The 23,704-nt window shown below is 41.0% G+C and overlaps 3 protein-coding genes across 5 annotated transcripts; 2 read left to right on the forward strand and 1 right to left on the reverse strand.

Annotated features, from left to right (window-relative positions):
- The first annotated feature begins 2,733 nt into the window (after positions 1-2,733).
- Positions 2,734-7,316, forward strand: LOC116330452 (GDP-L-fucose synthase). 2 transcript variants are annotated; one of them, XM_031752787.2, is made up of 10 exons: positions 2,736-3,040; positions 3,480-3,625; positions 3,703-3,817; positions 3,925-4,053; positions 4,133-4,206; positions 4,656-4,789; positions 4,914-5,045; positions 5,135-5,214; positions 5,428-5,527; positions 5,627-7,316. In XM_031752787.2, exons 2-10 carry the CDS (start codon positions 3,486-3,488, stop codon positions 5,680-5,682), a joined length of 960 nt encoding a protein of 319 aa, XP_031608647.1. In that variant the 5' UTR covers positions 2,736-3,040; positions 3,480-3,485; the 3' UTR covers positions 5,683-7,316. The 2 variants fall into 2 exon arrangements, with proteins under 2 accessions (XP_031608649.1, XP_031608647.1); XM_031752789.2 differs by lacking the exons at positions 5,135-5,214; positions 5,428-5,527 and having other exon boundaries at positions 2,734-3,040; positions 6,949-7,316.
- Positions 7,317-7,882: 566 nt separating this feature from the next.
- Positions 7,883-14,278, reverse strand: bmb (brambleberry). Its single transcript, XM_031752791.2, has 13 exons — positions 14,147-14,278; positions 12,163-12,425; positions 11,840-11,968; positions 11,556-11,741; positions 11,250-11,472; positions 10,693-10,809; positions 10,417-10,596; positions 10,023-10,229; positions 9,795-9,936; positions 9,293-9,354; positions 9,059-9,186; positions 8,834-8,955; positions 7,883-8,473 (listed from the first exon to the last, which is right to left on the reverse strand). The coding sequence occupies exons 2-13, from the start codon at positions 12,421-12,423 to the stop codon at positions 8,344-8,346; spliced, it is 1,887 nt and encodes a 628-aa protein (XP_031608651.1). The 5' UTR covers positions 12,424-12,425; positions 14,147-14,278; the 3' UTR covers positions 7,883-8,343.
- Positions 14,279-14,329: 51 nt separating this feature from the next.
- On the forward strand, positions 14,330-23,214 carry pycr3 (pyrroline-5-carboxylate reductase 3). 2 transcript variants are annotated; one of them, XM_031752793.2, is made up of 7 exons: positions 14,330-14,566; positions 17,981-18,074; positions 18,155-18,219; positions 19,721-19,900; positions 20,914-21,126; positions 22,057-22,149; positions 22,253-23,214. In XM_031752793.2, the coding sequence occupies exons 1-7, from the start codon at positions 14,480-14,482 to the stop codon at positions 22,454-22,456; spliced, it is 936 nt and encodes a 311-aa protein (XP_031608653.1). In that variant the 5' UTR covers positions 14,330-14,479; the 3' UTR covers positions 22,457-23,214. The 2 variants fall into 2 exon arrangements, with proteins under 2 accessions (XP_031608653.1, XP_031608652.1); XM_031752792.2 differs by lacking the exon at positions 14,330-14,566 and adding an exon at positions 14,650-15,394.
- Positions 23,215-23,704: the final 490 nt, after the last annotated feature.

Raw genomic sequence — 23,704 nt, forward strand, 5'->3', positions numbered from 1 at the left:
CAATGGAGTTTTGTGTTGTGATGTTTTGCTAATTATAAAACTGTATTTTTCTCTGGAACATTTTATTACTTAATCAGACACACACGTGTCTCTTCTATTAAAAACAAAATGTGCTTTTACAAAATAGATGGTACTTGTATAAAATCACAAGTTCTAGCAGCTTTAGAGAACATAGATACTGTGTCCTCCAGACTGAAGAGGAAAATCCAACTTATTATCAAGAGTCTGCATCTCTGATGGTATGATGGTGCATTAGTGTCTATGAACTAGCAGTATGCTCTGGAAGGGCCCCAGCAATACTGAAAGGTATATACAGGTGTTAGAGCAAAGAGTTCTTCAGGGAAGCCCTTGTTTGTTACAGTATACTAAACTGCATACTGCAGCTATTACAACAGCAATGAAAAGTGAGCAGCTAGAATCCAAGATCAGATAAAAATCTAGTAGCTGCTCTCATCACTGGCAGCTTTTTTGAGACATGTTGTCATGATGTTCAAAAAGAGGTTTTTTTTGCTTAAAATCAATTTTTTTTCAGTTTGTGCATCTGACATGATACATGATTTTCTGTGTTTGACTGAGAATAACATATGGAAAAATCATTGCAGTCTGTTTTTATATACATTTTACATAGTCTCTCAACATTTTTTGAAATTGGGGTTGTACATTAAACACAGAGCATCACAGACTTTACTGATATCTGATTAATTGAACTGCTTCTGCTCTTCAGTATCAACATTTCTCAAATTATGCTGAGCTGTAGCACACATCACAGATATAAATGACATCATTAGTAACCTGTTCAGTCCAGATGATGTACCAGAAGAAGAAGCAGCCCTACAACTACAATCCATGACCAAGGTATGCAGATCCTGGAGCTGCCCCATGTGGGTGACCAGCTCACCATGTTCATTCTACCCAGTATCCCCCAGCATCTAGTTGCTGGTGGTTTTGAAGATGACGACTGCGGCTTTGAATAAAGCTCCCACTGAGGTGTCCTAGGTGAAGATGGGAAGGAGGTGGGTTTCACAAGAGTAAGTCTGAAAGGGAAAATGATGGAAAGCACAGATTTTAACCAAGCAACACGGAGGCTGATTTGCTCGAAAAAGGCAGGCAAGAAGATGACTGGTCTACAGTAACGTCACTATTGAGATTGACAGTGTGGGAAAGCGGTAGTTGTGTAAAGAAGAGAAAAGTAGCTGAAGAGACAGAATGCATACACCTGGAAGCAGTAGCGGTTTTAGATACCGGCGACACGGGCGGTTGCCCGGGGCGGCATAGTGGTGGGGGGCGGCATCACGGGCATCGGCAAAAAATAAATAAATAAATAAATAATTAAATTGCTCGTACTCATGCAGCCCCGACATCAGCCAGCGCATATTGGGAATGGCATAGGCACCGATCGGTTTTCTATCGCCCAATTGCTGGGAGTAAGGGCGCCCTCCGTTTGCGAAGTGCGCCTGCTGCTTGCTGCACAGGGACCAGACATAATGATACAGGCTTATAATTTGCACCGATGTTTTGTTTTGTTTTCAAAATTCTATAGGCGAAAAGCGAGCGCGAGAGCCCTCGGTGCGCCTGCTTGCTGCTGAAGTCAAAGTAAACTTTATTGTCATCTCCGCTACATACAGTACAGTATATAGAGAGATGGGATGACGAGGCTCCAGTTACAGCAGTGCAAATAAACAAACAATAAATATAAGAAGAGTAAGAAAATAAATATACACTTTAGGACCAGGGGTAAAGGGATCAATAACAATTTAAAATTTATAATTTACAGTTTGATGATTTAAAGTCTCACACACAACCTGTCGAAAGGGGAGGGAGACCTGCTGCTTCCAAATAGAGCACATTTCATTCATAATAATGTAAATCCAAGCCCATTGTGTATTCATGATATGAATCCTGGTTGTGCGAAATCCCAGAAATACACCTTAGACAAAGTGAATCTGTGAACTAAGGTGTAGGTCTATTAGGTTATGTTGTGGTGATCCTCGGGTTGGGGGATGGGTGTTCTTACTGGAGTGCAAAATTAAAACCAATGTAAGATGGACAAGAAAAGTTCAAAACCATCAGCAGCTCAGTTTAGAAAAAAGAGAAAAGAAGAGGAGGAGAAACGAGCAAAAGATACAGGTAAGCAGATGTGTCATTGGATAATGGCAGGTCATCCTGAAACAATCAGAATCAGAATACTTTATTAATCCCTAAGGAAGTTATGTGGGTTACAGTTGCTCCAAGAAGAAATGGTAAAAATAGTAACAGTAACAGACTAAACTCCAAAGAATACATTATGTTACAGATTTTAATATTAATTAGTCATTGTCAATTGTTGATTTGTCCTGTTCTCATTATGTGACGAATTATGATGGCTGTTTGGTAGCTGTTTGCATGCTATGCATACTCTCTCTCTCTCTCTTCATATGTGTGTGTGTGTGTGTGTGTGTGTGTGTGTGTGTGTGTGTGTGTGTGTGTGTGTGTGTGTGTGTTTCTCTGGTGAAATTCAGTATGGTTCCGACAACAGTTTTATCCTTAATATGCGTGGAAGGGCATCATAAGCAAGGGGAGATAAAAGAGAACCAGCAAGAAGCCTCTAGGGTCGCTGGAGGGAAGGATGGTGAATGGACAGCCTACGGAAAAGAATCCCCGTCCAGAAGGTGGCGGTAATATACCTGAAGTGGTTTGCCAACCGTCATAAAAAGATAGAAGAAGAAGAAGGAGCAGCAGCTCAGGTGGAGAAAAGACAACTGACCTAAAACCTCAGTAACATAAAAATGAAACTAGATGTTATTGGTATACTGCAAAAGAACTCTAGAAGTAAACGTTATCAGACCTTATTTCAGTTTTTAAAAGAGAATAAATGGCTTAGGAAGATTTGAGGGTTTTTTTTTTCTTTTGAGCAACGTTCCAGTCACATTCCACACCAGTTGGTGGCGATAATGCACCATTCAGTTCTTTGCCAACCGCAAATAAAACTTAGAAGAAGAAGGAGGAGGCGGCGAAGAGAAGAAACCGGCTTCTCTGTTCTGTGTTCTCAGCTTTCAAACAGGTAAAAGAGTTCTTTATAATGCTAGCTTATTTGTTTAACTCTGAGTTAACGAGGATTTCTAGCACTGATATGTCGCTTGTAGGAAAAAAAGTAAACTTACGAGGTAATTAGTTTTTTACTCTGTCGAGTTCCAAGGAACGATGACGGCGATTACCGCCACCTAACAGCTAATAATGTTAGCTTGTCTGAATGGTCGTGTGCGGTGTACGTGGCACATATGCAACTATATATGTACACAATCTGCTCCAGTATGGTTTTGTACGGGTTAATCATCTCAGATAAAAACCAGGAAGCATCTTACAAATAGCACACTTTACTACATGAAAACACAGATAAACCTGTTAGCTTTAGAAAGTTTCACGATGTTTATAGCTTGTATGTTAATCAGAGTTTCGCTGTGACTCGTCCTGTGCTGAATTGTTCATGTTCCACTATCTAGATAAACATGGGCGATCCCATGAGGGTGTTGGTGACAGGTGCATCCGGGTTGGTGGGCAGGGCCATACAGCATGTGGTGAAGGAAGAAGGAGTAGCCAAGGAGGGGGAGGAATGGATATTTCTGTCCTCCAAAGATGCCAACCTCATGTGAGAGCTGCTCTTCTTCAAGATAAAATGCTGTCACATGTTTTGATACCATTAACCTGCTGGTGGCCTCTCCTCAGGAATATGGACCAGACCCGGGCAGTGTTTGAGAAACACCGGCCTACGCACGTCATCCACCTGGCTGCTATGGTTGGAGGGCTTTTCAAGAACATGAAGTACAACCTGGACTTCTGGGTATGAGGAACCTGTTCATCTAATAAACTCATTTAATAGAAATGTTATGAATGTATACTATCTAGATTCAGGTTTGTGATGCTCATCCTGCTTTATTTACTTTCCAGAGGAACAACATCTACATCAATGACAATGTGCTGCAGGCGGCGCATGAAGTGGGCGTGGTCAAGGTTGTTTCCTGCCTGTCCACCTGCATCTTTCCTGATAAGACGACCTATCCTATTGATGAGACCATGGTAAATATACCTCCCTGCTCTTTCTGTGTATCAGCGCATTTGGAAAAGAGTAGCTCACATGCGCTTCCCTTTACTACAGATCCACAACGGTCCACCTCATGAGTCCAACTTTGGCTACGCCTATGCAAAGAGGATGATTGATGTCCACAACAGGTACGTTATGTCTTCTCTGCCTTCTAGGTCTCATTTCTATATCCTCTACCGCAACGTGCTTTCTCTCAGCTCTCCCAGCTCTCAACTCCCTCCCTGGCAGGTTGGTTTAGAACAGTTCTAGCCAAGATGACAGGAAGAGGACACTTTGGTTAACAGGAGCAGTAAAACCACTTTATTTTCAAGAAGTCCAGCAAGGAATTTGTTGTCTTAAAAGATCAACAAATGCAGGGTGTTTCAAAGGGGTAAAACAATCGTGACCTTGCGGCTGACCAACATAATCCCAACAGTTTTTAGTTATACTTCTGTTTAGCATGTGTATAGTTTCACAGGACATTTGCCATATTAGTGTTTGAGAATTCTCCCATACTGCTGTGTCACCCTCGCATGATGTCTCTGCCTATTTTTCAGGAAATGCATTTAAAACTTTTTTTCCTGTGTGTGCTTCACAGAGCATATTTACAGCAGCATGGGCGTTGCTATACAGCTGTGATTCCCACTAATGTGTTTGGTCCTCATGACAACTTTAGCATCGAAGATGGTCATGTGCTACCAGGTCTTATACATAAAGCATACATTGCTCAAAGTAAGTTGTGAATTTTTAAGTCCCAAAAAACCCCATTGTCATTCCAGCATTTCTCTTTAAGCATTTACAAGTTTTTGGTGGTGTAAATGGACACGTGACTTCATCTACATGTTGTACTGTTCAGAGGAGGGGAAACCCTTGGTGGTGTGGGGCTCTGGCACACCTAGAAGACAGTTCATTTACTCTTTGGACCTGGCTCGTCTTTTCCTCTGGGTCCTGAGGGAGTATCCAGAAGTTGAGCCAATCATTCTCTCTGGTGAGTCCTCATAGACTCTATGACATAGAGCAATGATGATGGCAGTTTAAGAAGAAGTGTTCTTAAAATGCAACATCTGTTGCTTCCAGTTGGTGAGGAAGATGAAGTGTCGATCAAAGAAGCAGCAGAAGCTGTTGTTGACGCATTGGGCTTTAAAGGAGAAGTTGTGGTATCCTTTCAGTAATGCAAGTTATTTGTTTTTGACAGTGGATTTGGAAGATTAACGTTAAATTCAGTTCAGTTTTATTTATATAGCGCTAAATCACAACAGCAGTCACCTCAAAGCGCTTTATGTTGTAAGGTAAAGACTGTACACTACTATAGAGAAAACCCCAAAATTTCTTCTTGTTGTCTTGTTGTTTCCTTTACCTGTGACATTCAGTTTGACACCAGTAAAGCAGACGGACAGTTCAAAAAGACGGCCAGCAATGCAAAGCTGTGCCGGTACCTGCCAGACTTCACTTTCACCCCCTTCAACCAAGGTGCGGCTGACGTAAAGCTTGACATTTAGATGCTATCAGTGTAGGAATTTCAAAAGACTCCATCAGTTGACTGACTTGTCTGGTTCTTTTCACTTGCAGCTTTAAAAGAAACCTGTGATTGGTTTGTTGCCAACTATGACACAGCCAGGAAGTGAGAAGACTGCCAAACAAATCGGTGCAAATTCTTGTTTCATCTGCTGTTGTGTTGGTAAAGAATCTGGTGGTGGAGAGAGAGAGCTCATGGAAAACAAAGTGCTTCACTGCACAAACACAAGGCAGTTGGTGTTGAGTCTTACTGTTGTTGCCCTCTTTCTGCAGCACCATGCTATGTTTTGTGCTGAATGTTGGGTGCAGGACCTGGGACCCCTTTTCTGTATTTAGCTGGATTAAATCGTGGATGATTTGTCAGAATGCCAGTTTGAAAAGTATTGGACTGAAATGATGCCACTGAGCCATGGTGGCATCATTCTTGTGTGAGGAACTGGTTAGAATCCTTGTCTGTATATAAAAGGTGGGTGTAGCTGCCAGGTCTAAATTGTGAGCTAATGCAGAAGTGCCTTAACCTGCATTCTTTTTAATGGCCAGCAGGGGGTGACTCCTGCAATTGTAAAAAGCAGTCCAGTCATGTAGAAATCTGTGGTCATCCACAATCTGGGACCTCAGTAAACACTTTCCTTATGAGCTTGAGCTCTGTAGCTAGATTCAAGTCTTAGTTATTATAAAGAGACGTTCAATGACAAGTCAGTACCTTACCTCATCACATCTGGTTTCAAAACACCAAATTGATAATTGCAAAAATTGCAACAACTTCACTAAGCAAAGGGTAAAATCACAGTAGTGAAGTCCATCTATCATATACTGGCTATGGTTGTGATTGTGGACTCAATGTTAGAGAAGCATTTCAAGCATTTAAGAGACCACTGCAAAATCATGATCATTTAGCATACTCTGTACTTGCATTTAGAGGTGCCCCCTCAGTCAATAGGAAATAATACACATATGAAATTTACTATTAGTCTGTAGGCTAGGGCTTAAAGTCATCATTGCTGAATCCGTCCAGCTGCTGTGAGGAAGAGCGTTCTTCTTCTACGCCCTCTAAATTCAGGTGCTTTCAGCTCGTTTTCCCATTTAGGCGCTCTTTGTATTTGCTTTTAAAAGGACAGACATTAATTGTGCTGTAGCCTATTGATTTAAAAGAAGGATTTTCTGCCATTTTTCTACTGTCCCTCACTATATTTTTCTCTAGTCGAATTTTAAAGGGTGCTGAGCTACATGTAAGCTTATTGTTTTTGGTTTTTTTCCTTCCCTCCCAGTTTTAACTTAAATTGCAGAGTTGCTGATTGTGGTTTCCAGTGTCAGTGTTACCAGCAGGAAGAGTTCAATCATCTCAGATTTAATCCAACTGTTTTAATCTAAACTAGATCATCCAGCTGAGCGTGGAACGTACAGATCGTGGGGTCCACTGTCCTTCAGTAAAAGAACAATGATGTCATCACCTATTCTACGACCCGTATGAAGAAGTTTTTGTTTTATTCACTGTGGTAGTGTTTATCATTTCAGGTGGGAAACGGGCTGCTTCAATCTTGTAATCCAGGTGCTGGCACAACATAATTAATTCAGAAATCAGAATTGTTTTGACTTTGTTTGTTATTGAAGGGTTTGGGATTTGAATGTTCGAATTACTTGGCATTGATCCAGTTTATATAATTGAGCATTATGTGGGCTAGTGGTTTGGGTTTTTGTTTTTTTTTAAACAAATCAGAGCAAAATAAATATTTTATATCTGCAATGTGTCTCAAGTGTCCTACCCTTAATATGAAACACTTATGTCACAGATTGAGATTTTTATTTCTGTACATGTTCATATGCCATAAAAAAGATGACAAAACAAGGATTCAGTTCTGCTGGAGAGCACTATTACTCATGCTTCACTTTATAACAGACACAGAACCCTGATCTATACAGAAGTGTATAGATCAGGGTTGGGGAAACTCCAGGCCTCAAGGGCTGGTGTCCTGCAGGTTTTAGGATGTGTCCTTGATTCAACTAAGCAATTATCAAAGAGGTCCAGAAGAGGATGGACCTCCTGCACCAGCTCAGGAGCTATTGGTCCATTTCTACTCTGCAGCAATCCAGTCTGTTTCCTGCATGTCCATCAGTGTATGGATCAAACCAAAGAGGATGAGAACAGACTACAGTGGACAAGTCAGGTCTGCAAGAAACTCTTTGGATTTGTACAAACTCAGAATTAGGAAACACTCAGATCCATCACACCCAGGATACCTCTTCCAGTTCCTTCCCTTTGGTAGGTGCTAGAGAGCAGCTTTTCACAGGCCATTGCTCACATGTCTCTACTAAAACGTCCACCACAGCTTTTACTGAAACCATGCAGTACATACTCTTCGGTTATACCTATATGACACACAGCTCTCTCCCTCCATCTATATATAGAACCAATTACCCACCACTATGAATAGGCTATACATGTTCATCTGTGTCACATTGCTACTGTCTGTTTCCAAGTTCTCCTAAGTACATTGAAAGCAATAAAGAGCATGGAATTAAGACAAAAAACTGAGCCCAGTTCCTTGAGTGTGTACATGCACATACTCGGATAATAAAGCTTATTTTGATAAGAGTTTTTTCATTTTTATTAAACACGAAAAGCTAAATAAAAGTCTAAAAACATTTAAAATATCTACAGATGTAGTGTTCATTCAGCAATCTTACTTGCTGGGCAGTGCAGACAGAACTTAGTAAAAAACAATATTTCATTACAGTATACAGTTTTTACAGAAAACAGACGGTTGAGCCTGTTAAAACTGGACATACGAGGAGTGCCCCCCTTCGTGGACTCTGCAGTACTCCTGTCCTGACACGGCTCTCTTCTTACAGGGTTTCCCTGTTTTTGTGATGCCATTGCACAGCTGACGGCCTGACACTGAGCTGAAGGCAGGAAAAACAGAAAGATGCGCTTTAACAAGTCATATTTCCCTTTTACCGATTATAATGCGGTTATATTGGAGGGCAATTTATTAATTCCACAGTTTCAAATAATGAGGTCAGTATACATTGAAACAACTCCTATAAGCCAAAAGCTCTTGGAGACTCTTACTCCCATTTATGTATGATTTCAGTGAAAACTGGTGAGCCAGCAGCTAGAATCCCTAACGTGACATGTTCATTTCAAATGTCAGGGTTCCAGTTATATCTAAAACCCAAAGTACATTAAATCAAAGTCCATATAAACAATTTAGCTGAAGTCTTCAAACAGAAAAACGTGTGCATGTAATTGGAGCTACTGACCTGTTGCTGACTAATGATGGAGTGGGACTTGCACTTCGTGAATCATTCCCTATATCATGCGAGTCAGTGATTGAATCAAAAACACCTCCCAGGTTCCTCAGTGGTATATCGTCACAAAGAGCCTAAAACAGATTTAAATTAAACAATATTTGTCTTGCTTGCCACTAGTGATGCACTGAGAATACAGTTTTTACATTTCTTAAAGCATTAACTCAGTTTGCTTACCGCTGAAGAAAGTGGCTTTGGTATAAACCTGGGAGTGGAGTGATTTGGTGTACCAATTACTGGCATAAGCCTCGACTCTGGCGCAAGCTTCCTCTGAGGTGGAGACACAGCTGACATGCCAAGTTCACCTGAACACAAACATGTTTGACAGCAAAACTGAGAAGCTGAATTTATAGAAAGAGCACTGCTCTTGAACAGGATTCACTGTAAAAAGGTTCAGCATGCATTTCCCACCTGATAAAAAGCTGTCCTCATTCAACAGGTCGTCTTGCTCAATGATGTCATCTTTTTCATCTCTGAGCACAAAAGGATAGAAAATAGGTCCAATAGATGCAAAAATGAATCATTGTTTATTTGGTGTAGACAACAACACATGTTCTACTGCCTGAAGCTCTTACTGACCGTGTGGAGTTCAAACTTCATTGTTTACTTGATCAAACAAATCATCAGTTACCAGTTTGAGAACTGACCAGTAAACTCAAGAGTTTATGATTGAGCTAGATTAAATAATTAGCTAAGTTTAACATCTACAACATGGTGCTCATTTAATAAATTACTGTCTCTATATTATAATTGATAGCTGCTACCAGGGTCCATCAGCATGGAGATGCCACCCCTCTTGTCCAGTTTCAAAACACCAAGATAGTGATGGCCTTCACATTCAGTGAAGTCCGTTAAATTCAACATTTTCAAAGACCAATATGCAAGTTGCAGTTCTAGTGTGCAACATACTCACTTCTGTGGTGTAGATGATGGTGGATAAGAGTTGCAAGGCTGCTTCTGCGGTTCCACAATGGTGCATGAGCTGAGTGGCAGTGGACTGGTCAGCTTTTTTGTGATCTGGAAGCATGCCCACAGCCAATTCACAAACCAGTGACCTGCAGAAACAAAACTCACACTGTGACAAATGCTTCAGAAAACTGGAGCTAAAGTATTTTCCTCTTAAGTGACTTTATGTTGATACCCAGAGACAGAGTGAGCAGCAGCAGGCTGAGGCTGGTGAGATCCAGCGCTGGCTGCTGGTTGACTTCAGCCACTGCATTGAGAGGCACAGTGAGCAGCAGCATGGCTCGAGAGAAACCAGGACAGTGCAGGAATATCAGCAGGACTGCACACAGTACAAAGTAGCCTGTGTGTGTGATGCATGTCCACATAGCTGTCAGACTTAGACCTGTTCGAGCAAAAACCACAAGAAAAAGAATTCTTAAGTCATAGAGAAACCTTTTTTTTTTTTAGTCAAAGAGAATGTAAAGAATTCATTTCTAAATGTGTCCTGCTGACAGTCAATTATCCAACTTCTCTGTAGCAGGAAAAGACCCTATAAAAACAGAGTGTGCCCTGTGGCTGCTGTGTCACACCTGCCCATCCGAGGTAGCCCTGGATCATGTGAAGCCTGTCCTCTATGCGGCTCTGCATGTTATCGAGGTAGTGAAGCATGCCTCCCAGGGTGCTGTTCATGCGCTCCAACTTGTTCATCAGGTCAGTGTAGTACTGGGAGGTCTGATCCTGATACTGCAGAAACTCTATCATACTGTGGTCTACTCAGCCACAGGGTGGAGAAAATACAAAAAGATATGTAAGCACATTGCTTGGGGGGATAGTTTTATAAACTACAAATGATTGCAGCCATTTACCAATTTTCTGATAGATGTCCTGAGCTTGGTGTCTTACATCTGCCAGGTCCTTGACAATCGCCTTGTGGCTGTCCTGCACCTCCGAGCCCTGGATTTGGAGATGCTCGCTCACATTCTCTAAAAAAGGTGGACAGAAAGACATGCGGCAAGAATAAAATCCATGCTACGTGATGTGGCATCAGGTGTGTTTACAGTGTTTTGTTAAAGAGAATTGCAGTTCCATATTTTATCCTATTTAAAGGGGAAAGTTAAAACTTCCAGAAGTCATTCAGCACATCTTCAAGTATTTTGTAATCTGACAGTTTCTTTTATCCATAGTCAGTAGTAAACCCATTTACAAACTGCTGCTATTTGATTGTTAGCACATGGAAAAAGCCTTTATGTCAGATTATTTACAGTCGTGCCCGAAACAGAATGAAGACTGATGTCTTCAAAAATGCCATCATTTTTGCTAGGGTTTGTATGGTTTCCAGTTTAGATGAGCACATGAAGAAGACCTTTCAGTGTATAATTTTAACAGAATAGAATAAAAATACAGAAAAATTTAAAATTCTCACCCATTCTTTTTGTAATTCCCTGAATGAGCTGAGCTACCAGCTCCTGTCCAGAGGCGATGAGAGCTTTTTCCTGACCCAGACGCTCCAGGTTGTCCCTCAGTGAACTCTCCATCTGCTCCTGGCCCTCGTGCAGCTTCCCCTGTTGAGCCTGCAGAGCATTGTGGCCTTCAAGCAGCTTGTCCAGTGATGCTGCAGTCAGTTCTTTCAACTCTACCTGGCCCTCCTGTTTGAAAATGATCCATGAATCCCAAGAAACCACTGATTTGCGAAATAAAAACATTTTTTTTCCTCTAAACCCAGCCCTACCTTCAGGTCCTTCATTGCATCTAGCTGGCTGGTGGCTGTGGAGATGAGTGCATTGACTGTGTGCTCTGCTCTGCGCCGGAAAAGCTGCTGCCGAGTTGCGTAACAAACAGAGCGTGCTCGGTTGCTCACTATGTGGTAAGCGTTCCATGTATCTGAATCCATGTCTGCTGTACACTCTTTGATGGTCTAACACATAAAATTGAGATTAGCACACAACATTACATTTTTTTTTCCTCTCTTTTTTAAAGCCATTTCTGACGAGCAGTACAAGATCATATTTTTACCATCTCCTCTGTGCATAGGTACGTCTGGCGCCCCTCAATCTCTGCCTGACAGTTAAACAGTTCCACTCCGAGCTTTGCGAGCTTTTCTTCTGAGAGGGTGTCACAACTTGACTTTAGCTGAGCAATCACCTACAAGAGGAGACAAACCAGAAAAACATGATTCCTCTGTTTAAACAATGTCTTGAAAACTGCTCCATCAGAATTTTATATGAAAGACGCTTAACAACACTTTTCCCCAACCTTCTCCAAACTTAAATCTAATATTGTTCAAAAACATTTTATTCGTCCGCTGGATTAAATACAGATTTTCAAGGCCCACATACCCTGTAATGACAGCTGTCCAATGGGCTGAGCTCCATCTGCTTTGCCTCAGCTAAAAACTTCTCATCTGCAGTTGCCATCTCAAACTGAGCGTCTTTGGCAAGATGTGCTGGAGCCACTGCTGCTGGTTGAGGAGGCGCTGCTGCTCGAGGTGCCTCTGTCAGCCTCAGCCACTCAAACAGCCCGTTGACCGCGAGACAGTGACAGGCCAGCATGCTGACAGTCAGCAGGAGGTGCGGGTAGTGGATGAGGAGGTGGCCCATGTCTGGATCAGAACATGACAAGGTGCGCATGCAAATCATCAAACATGGGAAATACATTTTTCATAATCCCCGCAACTACACTATACTGCCAAAAGTAACTGCTCGTCTGCCTTCACACACATATTCTTAATCCAAAGAGTTTAATATGATGTCAGCCCATGCTTTGCAACTTCAACTCTTCTGGGTTTAGATGTTTTTCTGGGTTTTTTGATCACTTTCGAGAGGCAGTTACTCTAGGAGAGCTGGGCGGTGCTGTAGAGGGTCCTTATCCCATCAGCAAGACTCGTGTTTGCTCCTTTGTGGAAGGAGTAACAGGATAAACACTGCCACACCCTAATAAAAGGACCTCTAGCAGGACCCTGGTGTGAAGGTCTCTGACTAAACAATCATAGACTTCATGAGGGTGCCACTGCCCACACCTTGGAGCCTGACTGGCATTTGCCAGAGAATACCAGAATTAGCAGGCCCACCACTGGTGTCCTCTGCTGCACGACACTGCCTGGCCTCATGTAGCGAGAGTACGCAGGTAGTTGCTGGAGGAGGACAGAATTGATATCACTGACTGGCCCCCGTGCTTGCCTTACCTTAATCCAGTAGAACACCTGTAGAACATTATGTTTCAACTCATTGAACACCAGCAGGTTGCATCTTAGACTGTCCAGATCTGGGAGGAGATTCCCCCAGGATACCATCACCATGCCCTGATCTTGTCAGGCATGCTTACAAGCACATTGGGTGGGGGGCAGGCAGGGGACCATACAAACTACTAAGTACCATTGTGACTAGCTGCAATTAAAATTTCCACAAAATGGACTAGCCTGCTCCATCATTTTTTTACTTTGATTTTCAATATGTCTTTGAATTCAGCCCTCTGTAAGTTGATCATTTTCATTTCCATATCAGTATAGATTTTTTAACCCTCAGATCTGATGTGTTGCTTTAATTTTCTTTTCTTTTTTTCTTGTTGAGCAGTGTACAAAAAGCAACCGAGCAAATCAGCCAACGCATCGAAACCATTGACCAGTGGAGAGGAGAACTAAATGTTTAACCAACTTAAATCCTGTGGATGTTAGGTGGTCGTATCGTAACACCCCTTGATAACATGCCTAAATCACAGGGCAAAACCTGCTCAGGGATAGCTTTAGCAAAGAGCCCAAGGCAGGGACCCGAGCACCAAACTGTCCAGAGCTCATTCCAATCAGGCATTTATGGAAATGTCCGGACTGGTCAGAGCTGTTCTGGTGGTAAGACAGTGAGTTACAAAACATTAGGCAGGTGTTTTCAACATTGTTGATGATCTGTGCATATTTAAATGAATGTTGTGACGATGTTTAGCATATAGATATTTAGCATTCTGTATATGAATATAAAGTGTTTCTGCTGCTTTGGATGCATTAGAAAATGTGGAAATAACAATGACCATTTATTTCTTTGTTTGAATGAAGATCCTACCGAGGCTTGCCCGGGCATGCCTACTGCTGCAGCGCTCTGCTGAACACTTGCAGTAACATTATTTAATTAACAAATAATCACTTTTGCATAACTTAAACGGGCCGGAAACGAAGCTAATTAGCTTACTATAAGAATGTTTATTCCCCATTTTAAAATAACTGCAGTCATTAAAAAAACAAATTAACATATCATATTTTTGCGATATTTATGAACAGCTGAAATAAAAACGCCCTTTTAGATGCATAAAATAGAATAATTTGTAAACAAATACCTGTTGTTGAAGGAGGTCCTTGACAAGGTAAAACACTCGCCCCCGTCTCCCTCACACAGCTGATTCAAATGACAGTCAGTAACTTTCTTCAGCCCGTTTCAGCGTCTCGTCACAACGAGGCCGCAACCAATGGAATGGCAGACGTTCTTTTAAAAGGTGCGTTTCATTTATTTCACGGTTGAAACGTCCTGTGCACGGCGAGAAAAAAACGGTATTGCCGGAATGTTTCGCAGAGGATGCTGAGCGCCGCCGCCCACCTGGAACAGCAGCGACAGTGAAGTGAAAACCAAACGAACCAACAGTGGAGCTAGAGTCAGCTGGTTGGCTCTGTGGATGCTCTGGGTGCATCCACGGTTTAAATTTAACTTCTGTTTGCGGTTGCCAAAACGCCGGATATCAGCAAATCTGAACACAAATCAGGTGAATAGATGTCCTACCGCCAGCGTTACCGGTTTTGTTCACGCCATCGTGTTTGTGTCACTCCGTGTTACTTTATGGTTGTCCAGTCAACAAGAAACACGTGCATTGTATTTCTAATCTCATCTCTCCTGGATTATTTTCAAGCTATTCCTAGTCAGATGCATGAGCGGGTCTTTTTTCAGTTTTAGAGGGTTTAAAACGCAGAATTGTAATACTTTATTGATACGGTTTTGAAGACTCCGTGCTAAATACTGCTGAAAGATTTTAAACTAGCAACATCACAACAGCTCCTGCTACAGCAGGCATGCTAGCACCTATTAGCAACCTAGCCGTGTGAACATTAGTTCGTGTGGGTTTTCATGAGACAGCGTTGCTAAAACAATGGACGATTCTGGCATCAAGAAGCAGAATTGGGACGTGAAGGAAACTGAGTTGTTTCTGGAAATTCTCAAGGAGCTGGACATGAAGAAGTGCTTAGACGGAAGGAAAGTGAGGAATAACAAACTGTTCAAAGTGGCACACAGGAGAATGACAGCGGCTGGTTATCACAGATCCGTGGACCAATTAAAGTTTCGCTGGAAACTTCTCAAAAGCGCATACTACAAGTGCAAGCGAGAGCCCGACTCCCCGGCCCCAACTAAAATACAGGGCTGGTGGCGCTATGAAAAGACGATGGTCGCTATTATGGAGTCCAGACACCCTCTGGTGGGACCCGGGGTTAACTCTGACAGAAACGACGAGGTGACAGAAGAGTCAGATGGCGAAGCATCAGTACTACACTGGCCGCAGCCCTGCCCGGACAATACCACCCAGAACCTGGATTTAATTGTAGGGGTGATAACCGTGGAGGCGGTGTCGTGTGTAATTTACGATGGCGTAGGAGGGCCATTGTAGGTATTAACTGAAATATGGCGCCTGGGAAGACGGGAATTTATTCCTTGGAAATTCAGAATTTCGGAAAGTAAATGTGCCGGATATCCTAATTTAAAGCGATAACTTTATGCAACTTTCAAAAGGGAAGACGTTAAAATATTCTGGCAGTATAAAGCCCTAAATTTAGAAGGAGAGAACCGGGATACAGTAATGTGCAAAAGTCTTGAGCTGCCTCTCATTTCGTTATTTTGCTATGGAAAATGTGAAATGGGTGTGGTGAATTATTGAGAAATCAATGCCTGCATGAAAATACAGAATATAAAGCAAAAAGTTTGTACAATTCTAACAAGCTCTAACCAGTCAATATTTGGTTTGACTGCCTTTAACCCTCTTAGGCCAACATTCTTGTAATTTCTTTGTCCTCAAGAATAGTTATCCAGGCTTCTCGAATGACATGTTTGCTGCTTTTTGCTACATTCTCAGTTAAGATGATCCCACACTGCTTCAGTAATGTTGAAGTCCTGGGGAGATCAGTCCATGACTGATCATGTGCCACTGTGTTTTTTTTCCATTATCCGGTTATGCTTTTACTGCATTGGCAGTGTGTCTGGGCGTTTGACCTGTTGAAAAATGATGCCGCTGCCAGTCAGGTTTCTGGATAGTATTGCATGGTGGATCACAATCTGATGGTATTATGGCAGTTTTGGCAAGACCAAAAACGCCACTGGCTGAAATGCAGCCCTAAACCGTGACAGAACCTCCACCATGTTTTACAGATAGCTGTAGACACTCACTCTTGTACCTCTTTCCTTTCACATTTAGATTCATCAGTTCATAAGACCTGAGCCTCTGATTTTCAATCTAGTTCTTGTTTAATTTGGATACCTCAGCCTTTTATCCTGGTTTCCCTTCCTTAACAATGGCAAACAGTCTTCCACAGAGACAATTTCTGATGAGCCTTCAGTGATCAGTAGATGAAACCGAAGAGCCCAAAGCATCACACATGCAGGGTGGGTCTTTGGAAGCAAAAGATAAAGTAGTGATGGGTGACTCAAGATGTTTGCACATTACTGTAGATTCAAATATTAAAGTGTTAAATTTAAAATGGGAAGAAAAAGATTTAAAATAAAAACGAAAAAACAAAAACAGATGCACTCCAATATTGAACTTGTATGTTTGTTATGAAAAATTCAGACTACAACTAAATTTGCAAGAAAACACACCCTTTCTCTGGCTCCATAATTAAACTTAAAATGGCCCAAATATGCCATAGTAGTCAGTAGATCATGCTACATGCTGTCATTATCTGCCTCTTTTTTTTTTTAATACATCTGGATTACAATATTACAGTATACACTGATATTAGGTGTAGCTCACTTTTTTTAGTTTAAATACAGTATACCAGTCCTGCAATCAGTTCTATATTCATTAAGACTGTAATGTCCGAGTGACTTTCTCAGTTGCTGAAATAAGGGGTTTCTAATATTCTGTCAGATAAGTAACTGTCTCGACTCATTTTATAAACAGAAAACATAGGAAAAGCCTGCAGTATCAACATAGTCAAATTCCAATTTTTACATACATACACTGCTTCCTATTAAAGTGTTTCCATTACAAGGGTCATTCAGAATCCTGGATTAGTAGGTGTGATGTTGTGTAGAAACATGTACAACACTAATGACACCACAAAACCCCCATCTCCCAAATCACTATAATATTGATCAACAAAAACTCAACAATTTTAATTCTATTTTAATCCAGGTGTACCCCAACGGACACTTTAAATTATTGTCTCTGCAACATGTGTCCAAACACCACTGTTACTTTTTCCGCTGCATCTTTAGTGGGGTTTAGTCATATTTTCATGTACGCTTCTATTGACTGTCTTTGTTTAATTGGGAGAATAACAGTTGAGTGTGAGTCACGTGTTTCTAGGTTCAGTCAAACCAACAATACTCGGTTGCTCATTGACCACATACAGTGAAACAGGCTGCAGTCTAAACATGAGAGAAATCGGATGTGCACACTGACTGGTTTCTGTATTTACGCCTTTTATGTCCTGCAAACCCAGAACTGGATAAAGGATGCCGTTTCGTAATGACCTATGACAGGGAAACTAGGCTGTGGGAGCATTTACTGGAGGAGGGAGGGGAAACTGATTACTGACCACCTGTCAACTAGGATTTATCATATGTGTGGGGGTTTTGTTTTTGTTTTGTTTTTTTGCCTTAACTTGATTTCTCATAGTAATCGGGTTTCTCATATACATGGACACAAAGTTCTTTTTAAACACAAATTGATCGTCTTTGGAGCCGTGACGTTTTTAGTACTGATTCTTGTCCGGGTTGATTCCCTGAGGTTTTTTTTTGGTCTGTAAAATGTACGCAGTTTAATATCTTCAAACAGCAATGTGTGAAACCCTTGTTGCAGTGGAAAATGTGTCATCATGGTATTGTTGTTTACTTCTCAACTGATTTTTAATCACTGGCATCATGTTATCTCAATGTTCCTGCTGTAACCTGCTGCCTGCTTTGATTTCAGATCAAGATGGACCCAGAGATGGACTCTCAGCTTAAGATTGGCTTTATCGGTGCAGGGAACATGGCGTTTGGCATCGCCAAAGGCATCTTATCTGGTGAGTGTAGAGAGAACTGAAGCAGTGAGGAAGACTTGAATGAAGGACACATTAGTATTTAATAAATGTTCTCTTTGTAGGAAATGTCCTTCCTGCAAACGTCAAAGTTAGTGCACCATCCTCAAGGAATCTGGGACGCTTTCAGGTATTGTGGGGGGGGGGGGTTTCCAACTTGTTTATTGTTCTATCATTTAAGTTCTCAGTGTGCATCATTTTGCATTGAAGTAAGTAGTTATGGTGAAGATCACTTTACAGTTATGTCTAAAACTGTAGTGAAGCCGCCAGTTATTTTTAAGCAGCGTACTTATTTGTAACATTTTTACCTTTTCGTAGACATGGCCCCTATTCTGGGAATCAGGTTTATCTAACAACTGAATTTTTTAACTCTGAGATGAGGAAAATTCTGGCTTTTCTGTTCCAGAAAGAAGGTTAACTTAAACTTTGAGTCAGTCAATTGGTAAACTCTGAACTTAACCTGGTCTGAGTTTCTTTCTCTTCCCTCCTGCTGCACCTAAAACAACTGACTGACATCCACGGTCATTTCTTCATATAGGTACAATGCCTGAAATTCAGAATCTGAACTCGGTGTATTTTCTACTGAAAATCACCTTAAATGGTCTCAATGGGTCAACCAGAACCAGATCCACCTAAAGGTTTCTCGTCAAAGTTTCCATTAAGAATCATTAAAGCACGTCCTGATCAGAGTCCATTTATCGATCTCAGTGTTAATGAAGTCAGAGATCATGTTTTAAGTCAGTTCCTAGAATAGGGCCCTCATCCTTTAGCTTGCATCAATAGATCAGTGCATCAAAGTTTAGTTTAGATTTTATAAAACAAGGAAGTGTTAGATTTCTCAAGCCCGGTGTAAAACCACTGTACTGGGTTTTATGAAAGGGTATTAAAATTTTTCACAGACCCCAATCGTTTTTTCAGTTCTCACTAAAGCTGACATGGGAGATCTTCTGGCTGTTTATTTATTTATATATTCTTATACTGCTTGAAAATGGAATGAAATGTATACCACTTTAGATTTGGGGCCTAACCTTTCTGTCTCTCACAGCAGTGATCATTAAGCTTCAGTCTGCTGAATTTTTCCCCAAAAATGAGTCAGCAAACTGTTGTTGGGTTTAATGACTCTTCAGACCACTTTAGGGTTTTTTTTGTTTTCTTTTCTTTTTCCAAAAGCATATTTTTATGGTGACTGTGATGGGTGTTTTACACTTTTCTCACCCGAGAATGAAAAATAATTTTCTAAAACTTTCTTTTTGCAACTTTGTTTCTCTCACCCAACAGTACAAAGTTGCTCAATAGATTATTGGATTATATCCAAATAATTTTTTTTATTGACCCAGTCTCTTCTAAACTCTCAAACAGTACTTTGCATGGCATTAAACACTGGCTTGCTAATATCACTGAAACAACACTGAGTGTATTATCACAGCGGAGTTTTAGGAAGCAACATGAACTGTAATCATGTCATAAGCAAATAATTGTAATACTGGAGGATATCTTCCTAGAAATGTAAATGCTTCTGCAAAAATTAACAACATAAAGGAATTGTGTACCATCAGCATGAATTGATCTCGTGTAAGCTTGTGTCAGAGCTCGTGCTTCGGGTAAGTAACATTACTCCGGCTTGTTTTTAGGAGCTGGGCATTGCTGTAACTCACTCCAACATAGAGGTGGTTTGTGGGTCCGATGTGGTCTTTGTCGCAGTCAAACCTCACCTGGTTCCGCTAGTTCTCAACGAGATCGCCCAACACGTCACTGACAGACACATGATTGTATCTGTTGCAGCAGGAGTAACACTAGCAACGTTAGAGGAGGTGAGTGCCACATGGTTTCTGGTGTCTTTTAAGGGACAGATTACTACTGGATCAGATTTGTGTTCTTCTTTTGGCCTGTAGTGTGTTACTGTGTACTGTCATGGTGTGAATGAGTTTTTGAGATGGCTGCAGAGATGTTTCTCTTTTCTTGTGTATAAGATGCTCAAAGCTCCCCGAATTTGTATATTTTTAATAACTCTGTAGCAGTGTCTCTTTATGGAAATCACAAACCATTATTTCAAATACCACAAATCTCTCTGTGAGCAGTTTTGTGTTCAAGTTTTTCAAGTATTTTCTTTCTACCACCTCGATCTACCAATAGAAGAGTGCAGCTAGCTAACATCAGAGTAGAGGGAGTCGCCTGTCTTCATGGGCAGAGGCACAATTTCTTCTGCTCCAAATAAAGGTTCCAAATAAAGGTATAGTTATATGGAAAGAAAATAGTTCCTACCTGAAACTAATACTATATATACACACACACACACAAATTATATATACAGTGCTTACATTTATCAGATCATCACCCAGTTACATCTTTATGCCACAGCTGAGCTGCCCTAAATTATCAGTGTAGGTAATTACCAAAATCATTTGGTTCTCTAATGGTTAATCCACCAGTGTGTACAAACTCATTAATAAAGGGGATATTTTTAATGCTAAAATATGATTCTTGTTCTTATCACTGAATTTTCAACTAAAATGTTTTATGAAAAAGCAGGAAAAGAGCACTTTTTTTGTATTAATATGCCAAATTATAATTGTTGCATTCCTGACCACTATTTTAGTGGAAAAATGTTACATTTTATTAATTGCTGACTTCTCAGAAGTTCAGCATGCTGACTCAAGTTTGGGTAAAATAATATGAATTCAGTATGTCTTTGCAATAATATTTACAGATTACTTGTTTTTATTCTTTTTATTTAATTGTACTTGTGTGCATGCACAAATTTCATTTTAGGGTGAGCTGTAACTTTCAATGCTGATCTATATTTGTCCTCTCTTTTAACTTCAAGCTCCTTCCTGAAAACTCTGTTGCCATCCGGCTGATGCCAAATCTACCGTGTTTGGTTCAGGAAGGTGCTCTCCTGTTTGCTCGAGGATCACACGCAAAACAGGAAGACGGCGCACTACTTCGCTCCTTGTTGCATCGCTGTGGTTTGGTGGAGGAGGGACCTGAAGCCTGGATTGACATCCATACTGGGCTGAGCGGGAGCGGAGTAGCCTTTGTGAGTGTCCTAGATTTTATTTCTTTTGGTTGGTTTATTTGTTTTATCTGAATTCTTTAGACGCTTTTCCATTAGTACTTACTCGGATCGACTGGTTTTCCATTGCAACAGAGTACAACCCAATGTGTGTGGTTGTTGTTATAGCAATGTGTCCGAGCATGCCATGACGTAATTAGTATGCAACTCGAACACTACAAAAAAGGTGGCTGTTGAGGCAAGAATATACCCGCTGCTCGCTCTGTGGCTTTTCGTCAGACTCTGGGAACACAGCATTGTTTTTGGTAGCCATTTAACCCGTTGCTGGGTTTCAAAAATGGCGGTTTTGATTTTTTCATGAAGGAGACGCTCTCATGACTCATCAAGTGACACTCCTAACCAGCCAATCACTGGCATGCAGTCTGATGACATCTTGGTGCCTGCTCGGATCGCTTGGAACCGTGGTACCAGGTACTAGGACCTAATTGAAAACTGGTGAAAGTAGGTACTGATGGAAAAGCGGCTTTTGTAACTTCTTGTTTACCGTTGTAACATGAATTCCTCAGACCATACACATTGCTTTGAAGATAACGGTTCCTTATATATTCCAGGCTCCAGTTGCCTAGGTATCCTTCTAATTTGACACACGACCTGGTAGTGAATAATCAGTGGTATTCTTCACTGTCACTGGTGCACTCACCTGGAAGTTGAGCTTCCTGCGAGCACAGTTGAGCACAGTTGTGCTCAGAGGTTTACATAAACTCATCATGGTCATGAATGTCATGTCAATTTTGGGCTTTTTATGTTTTCTTTTAACTGTTCTTTTTCCTGAGTCTTAAAAGAAAAAAATGACTTAAAAGAAAAAAGCTTGCACACATTTCAATTAATTTTGGATTTTTCTAATCTAACACAGAGTTCATGTTCTATTCTGATCAATGTCATTCTTCTCTGCAGGTGTATCTTTTTGCTGAAGCTCTGGCAGAAGGAGCTGTTAAAATGGGCATGCCAAGCGCTCTAGCCCACAGCATTGCCTCTCAGACTGTTCTGGTCAGTTTAACAGTTTGCTCACTTCTGTTTTACAACAGTTCACTTCAGAGCTCTGACTCCTGAGTGTCCAAATACAATATTTGAAAGCTGCCATTTGCTGCAGGGTGCTGGGAGATTGTTACGTGATTCCGGGAAGCATCCAGCTCAACTTCGCTCGGAAGTCTGCACACCAGGTGGAACAACCATCTATGGGCTTCACACGCTGGAACAAGGCGGTGTGAGGGCGTCAACCATGAGTGCTGTGGAGTCTGCCACCGAGAGAGCCAGGGAACTCGGCCGAAAGTCAACAGCAGGGAGCAGAAAGTGATGGACAAATTTGCCTTTAAGAACTACTCATTAGACTTCTAACTTGATAAATACCCAACATGGAAACATGGAACTCCTTTTTTTGTTTTGGTTTTTTCTCCTCTTCTCATCATACTCAAAAACACGTTGTCCCTTTTTTAAATCACATTTTCTCACCTTCAGTCTCTGTAAGCTAAAAGTCAACATTGGCTTAATCTTAAAATTGATTCTGACAGTATATTATTAGACCATGACTTCTGTTTTTACATGTACTCAAATAACGCTATCTTTTTGGATTTGGATGCAATTAAGGTACAACCCAAATTTGATTGTACCAGTATTTGTTAATATATTCTCATAACGAAATGCTGAATAAATCCAACTTGTCACATTTACTAAAAGTCATGTGAGACTGTAAGGCTGAAGGAGAGGCTAAGCGAGTAGAACAAAGCTATTATGCAGACCATATTGTTCATCATCACTACAGAAGCCCCTGTTATGAACATCTTCATTGCTGTACTGCCTTACTGCTCTTGATTGGATTGTAATGTAGAGTCAGTGGATCATTTTAAAGTTTTAAATTATTATTGTATTTAATAGTTGTCCAGATAAAGCATACATCTAAATTTTAGGATAAGAGTAATCACATTTGTGTGGCTCCAATACAATGATAGTGTCCCAAGTATAGCTACTGTATGGTTGTGTATAACATGGTGTATTGAAAAAATAGTTCTAATTTGAAATAAGTATCAGTTTTCATAAAGTGTCATGTTAACAGGTTCTCTGTTCCTTATTTTTCTGTTAGTTTTGAAGTCTTGAAATCAGCCATTAGCTGACAGCTCAGACTTAATTTCTGACCTTCAAAACAAAAGATAACAAGCCACTGCAGCGATGAGTCAGCCTAATAAGAAACATTAATAGGCAGCCATATGGATAAACCATTTAAGATAAATTCGATAAATTCTTGTTTTAATTTGTTTTGGGAAATTATACACTGACTATTGTTAGGTCTGAAGTCGGTGGTCAGCCAAGAATATGACTGCCAAGGTGCATTTCCCTTTGACTGCGGCCTGATCCACAAAGCATGTGCTGTGGGTGTAGAAGAGGGTGGACTAGCTGCTGCGTCTTAGGCCACATGGAGCCCTTTCTCCATTAGCAATGTTCCAACTTGGACCTGAGGCCCACCTCTTCCTGCTCCAGGAGAGGTGGGCCTCAGTTGGGAATTCCTCTGAAAAAGCTTGAGTTTGCATTTGGGGAGGAAAGGTCTGGT

This window comes from Oreochromis aureus, linkage group 17, assembly GCF_013358895.1.
Source record: "Oreochromis aureus strain Israel breed Guangdong linkage group 17, ZZ_aureus, whole genome shotgun sequence".
NCBI lineage: Eukaryota > Metazoa > Chordata > Actinopteri > Cichliformes > Cichlidae > Oreochromis > Oreochromis aureus.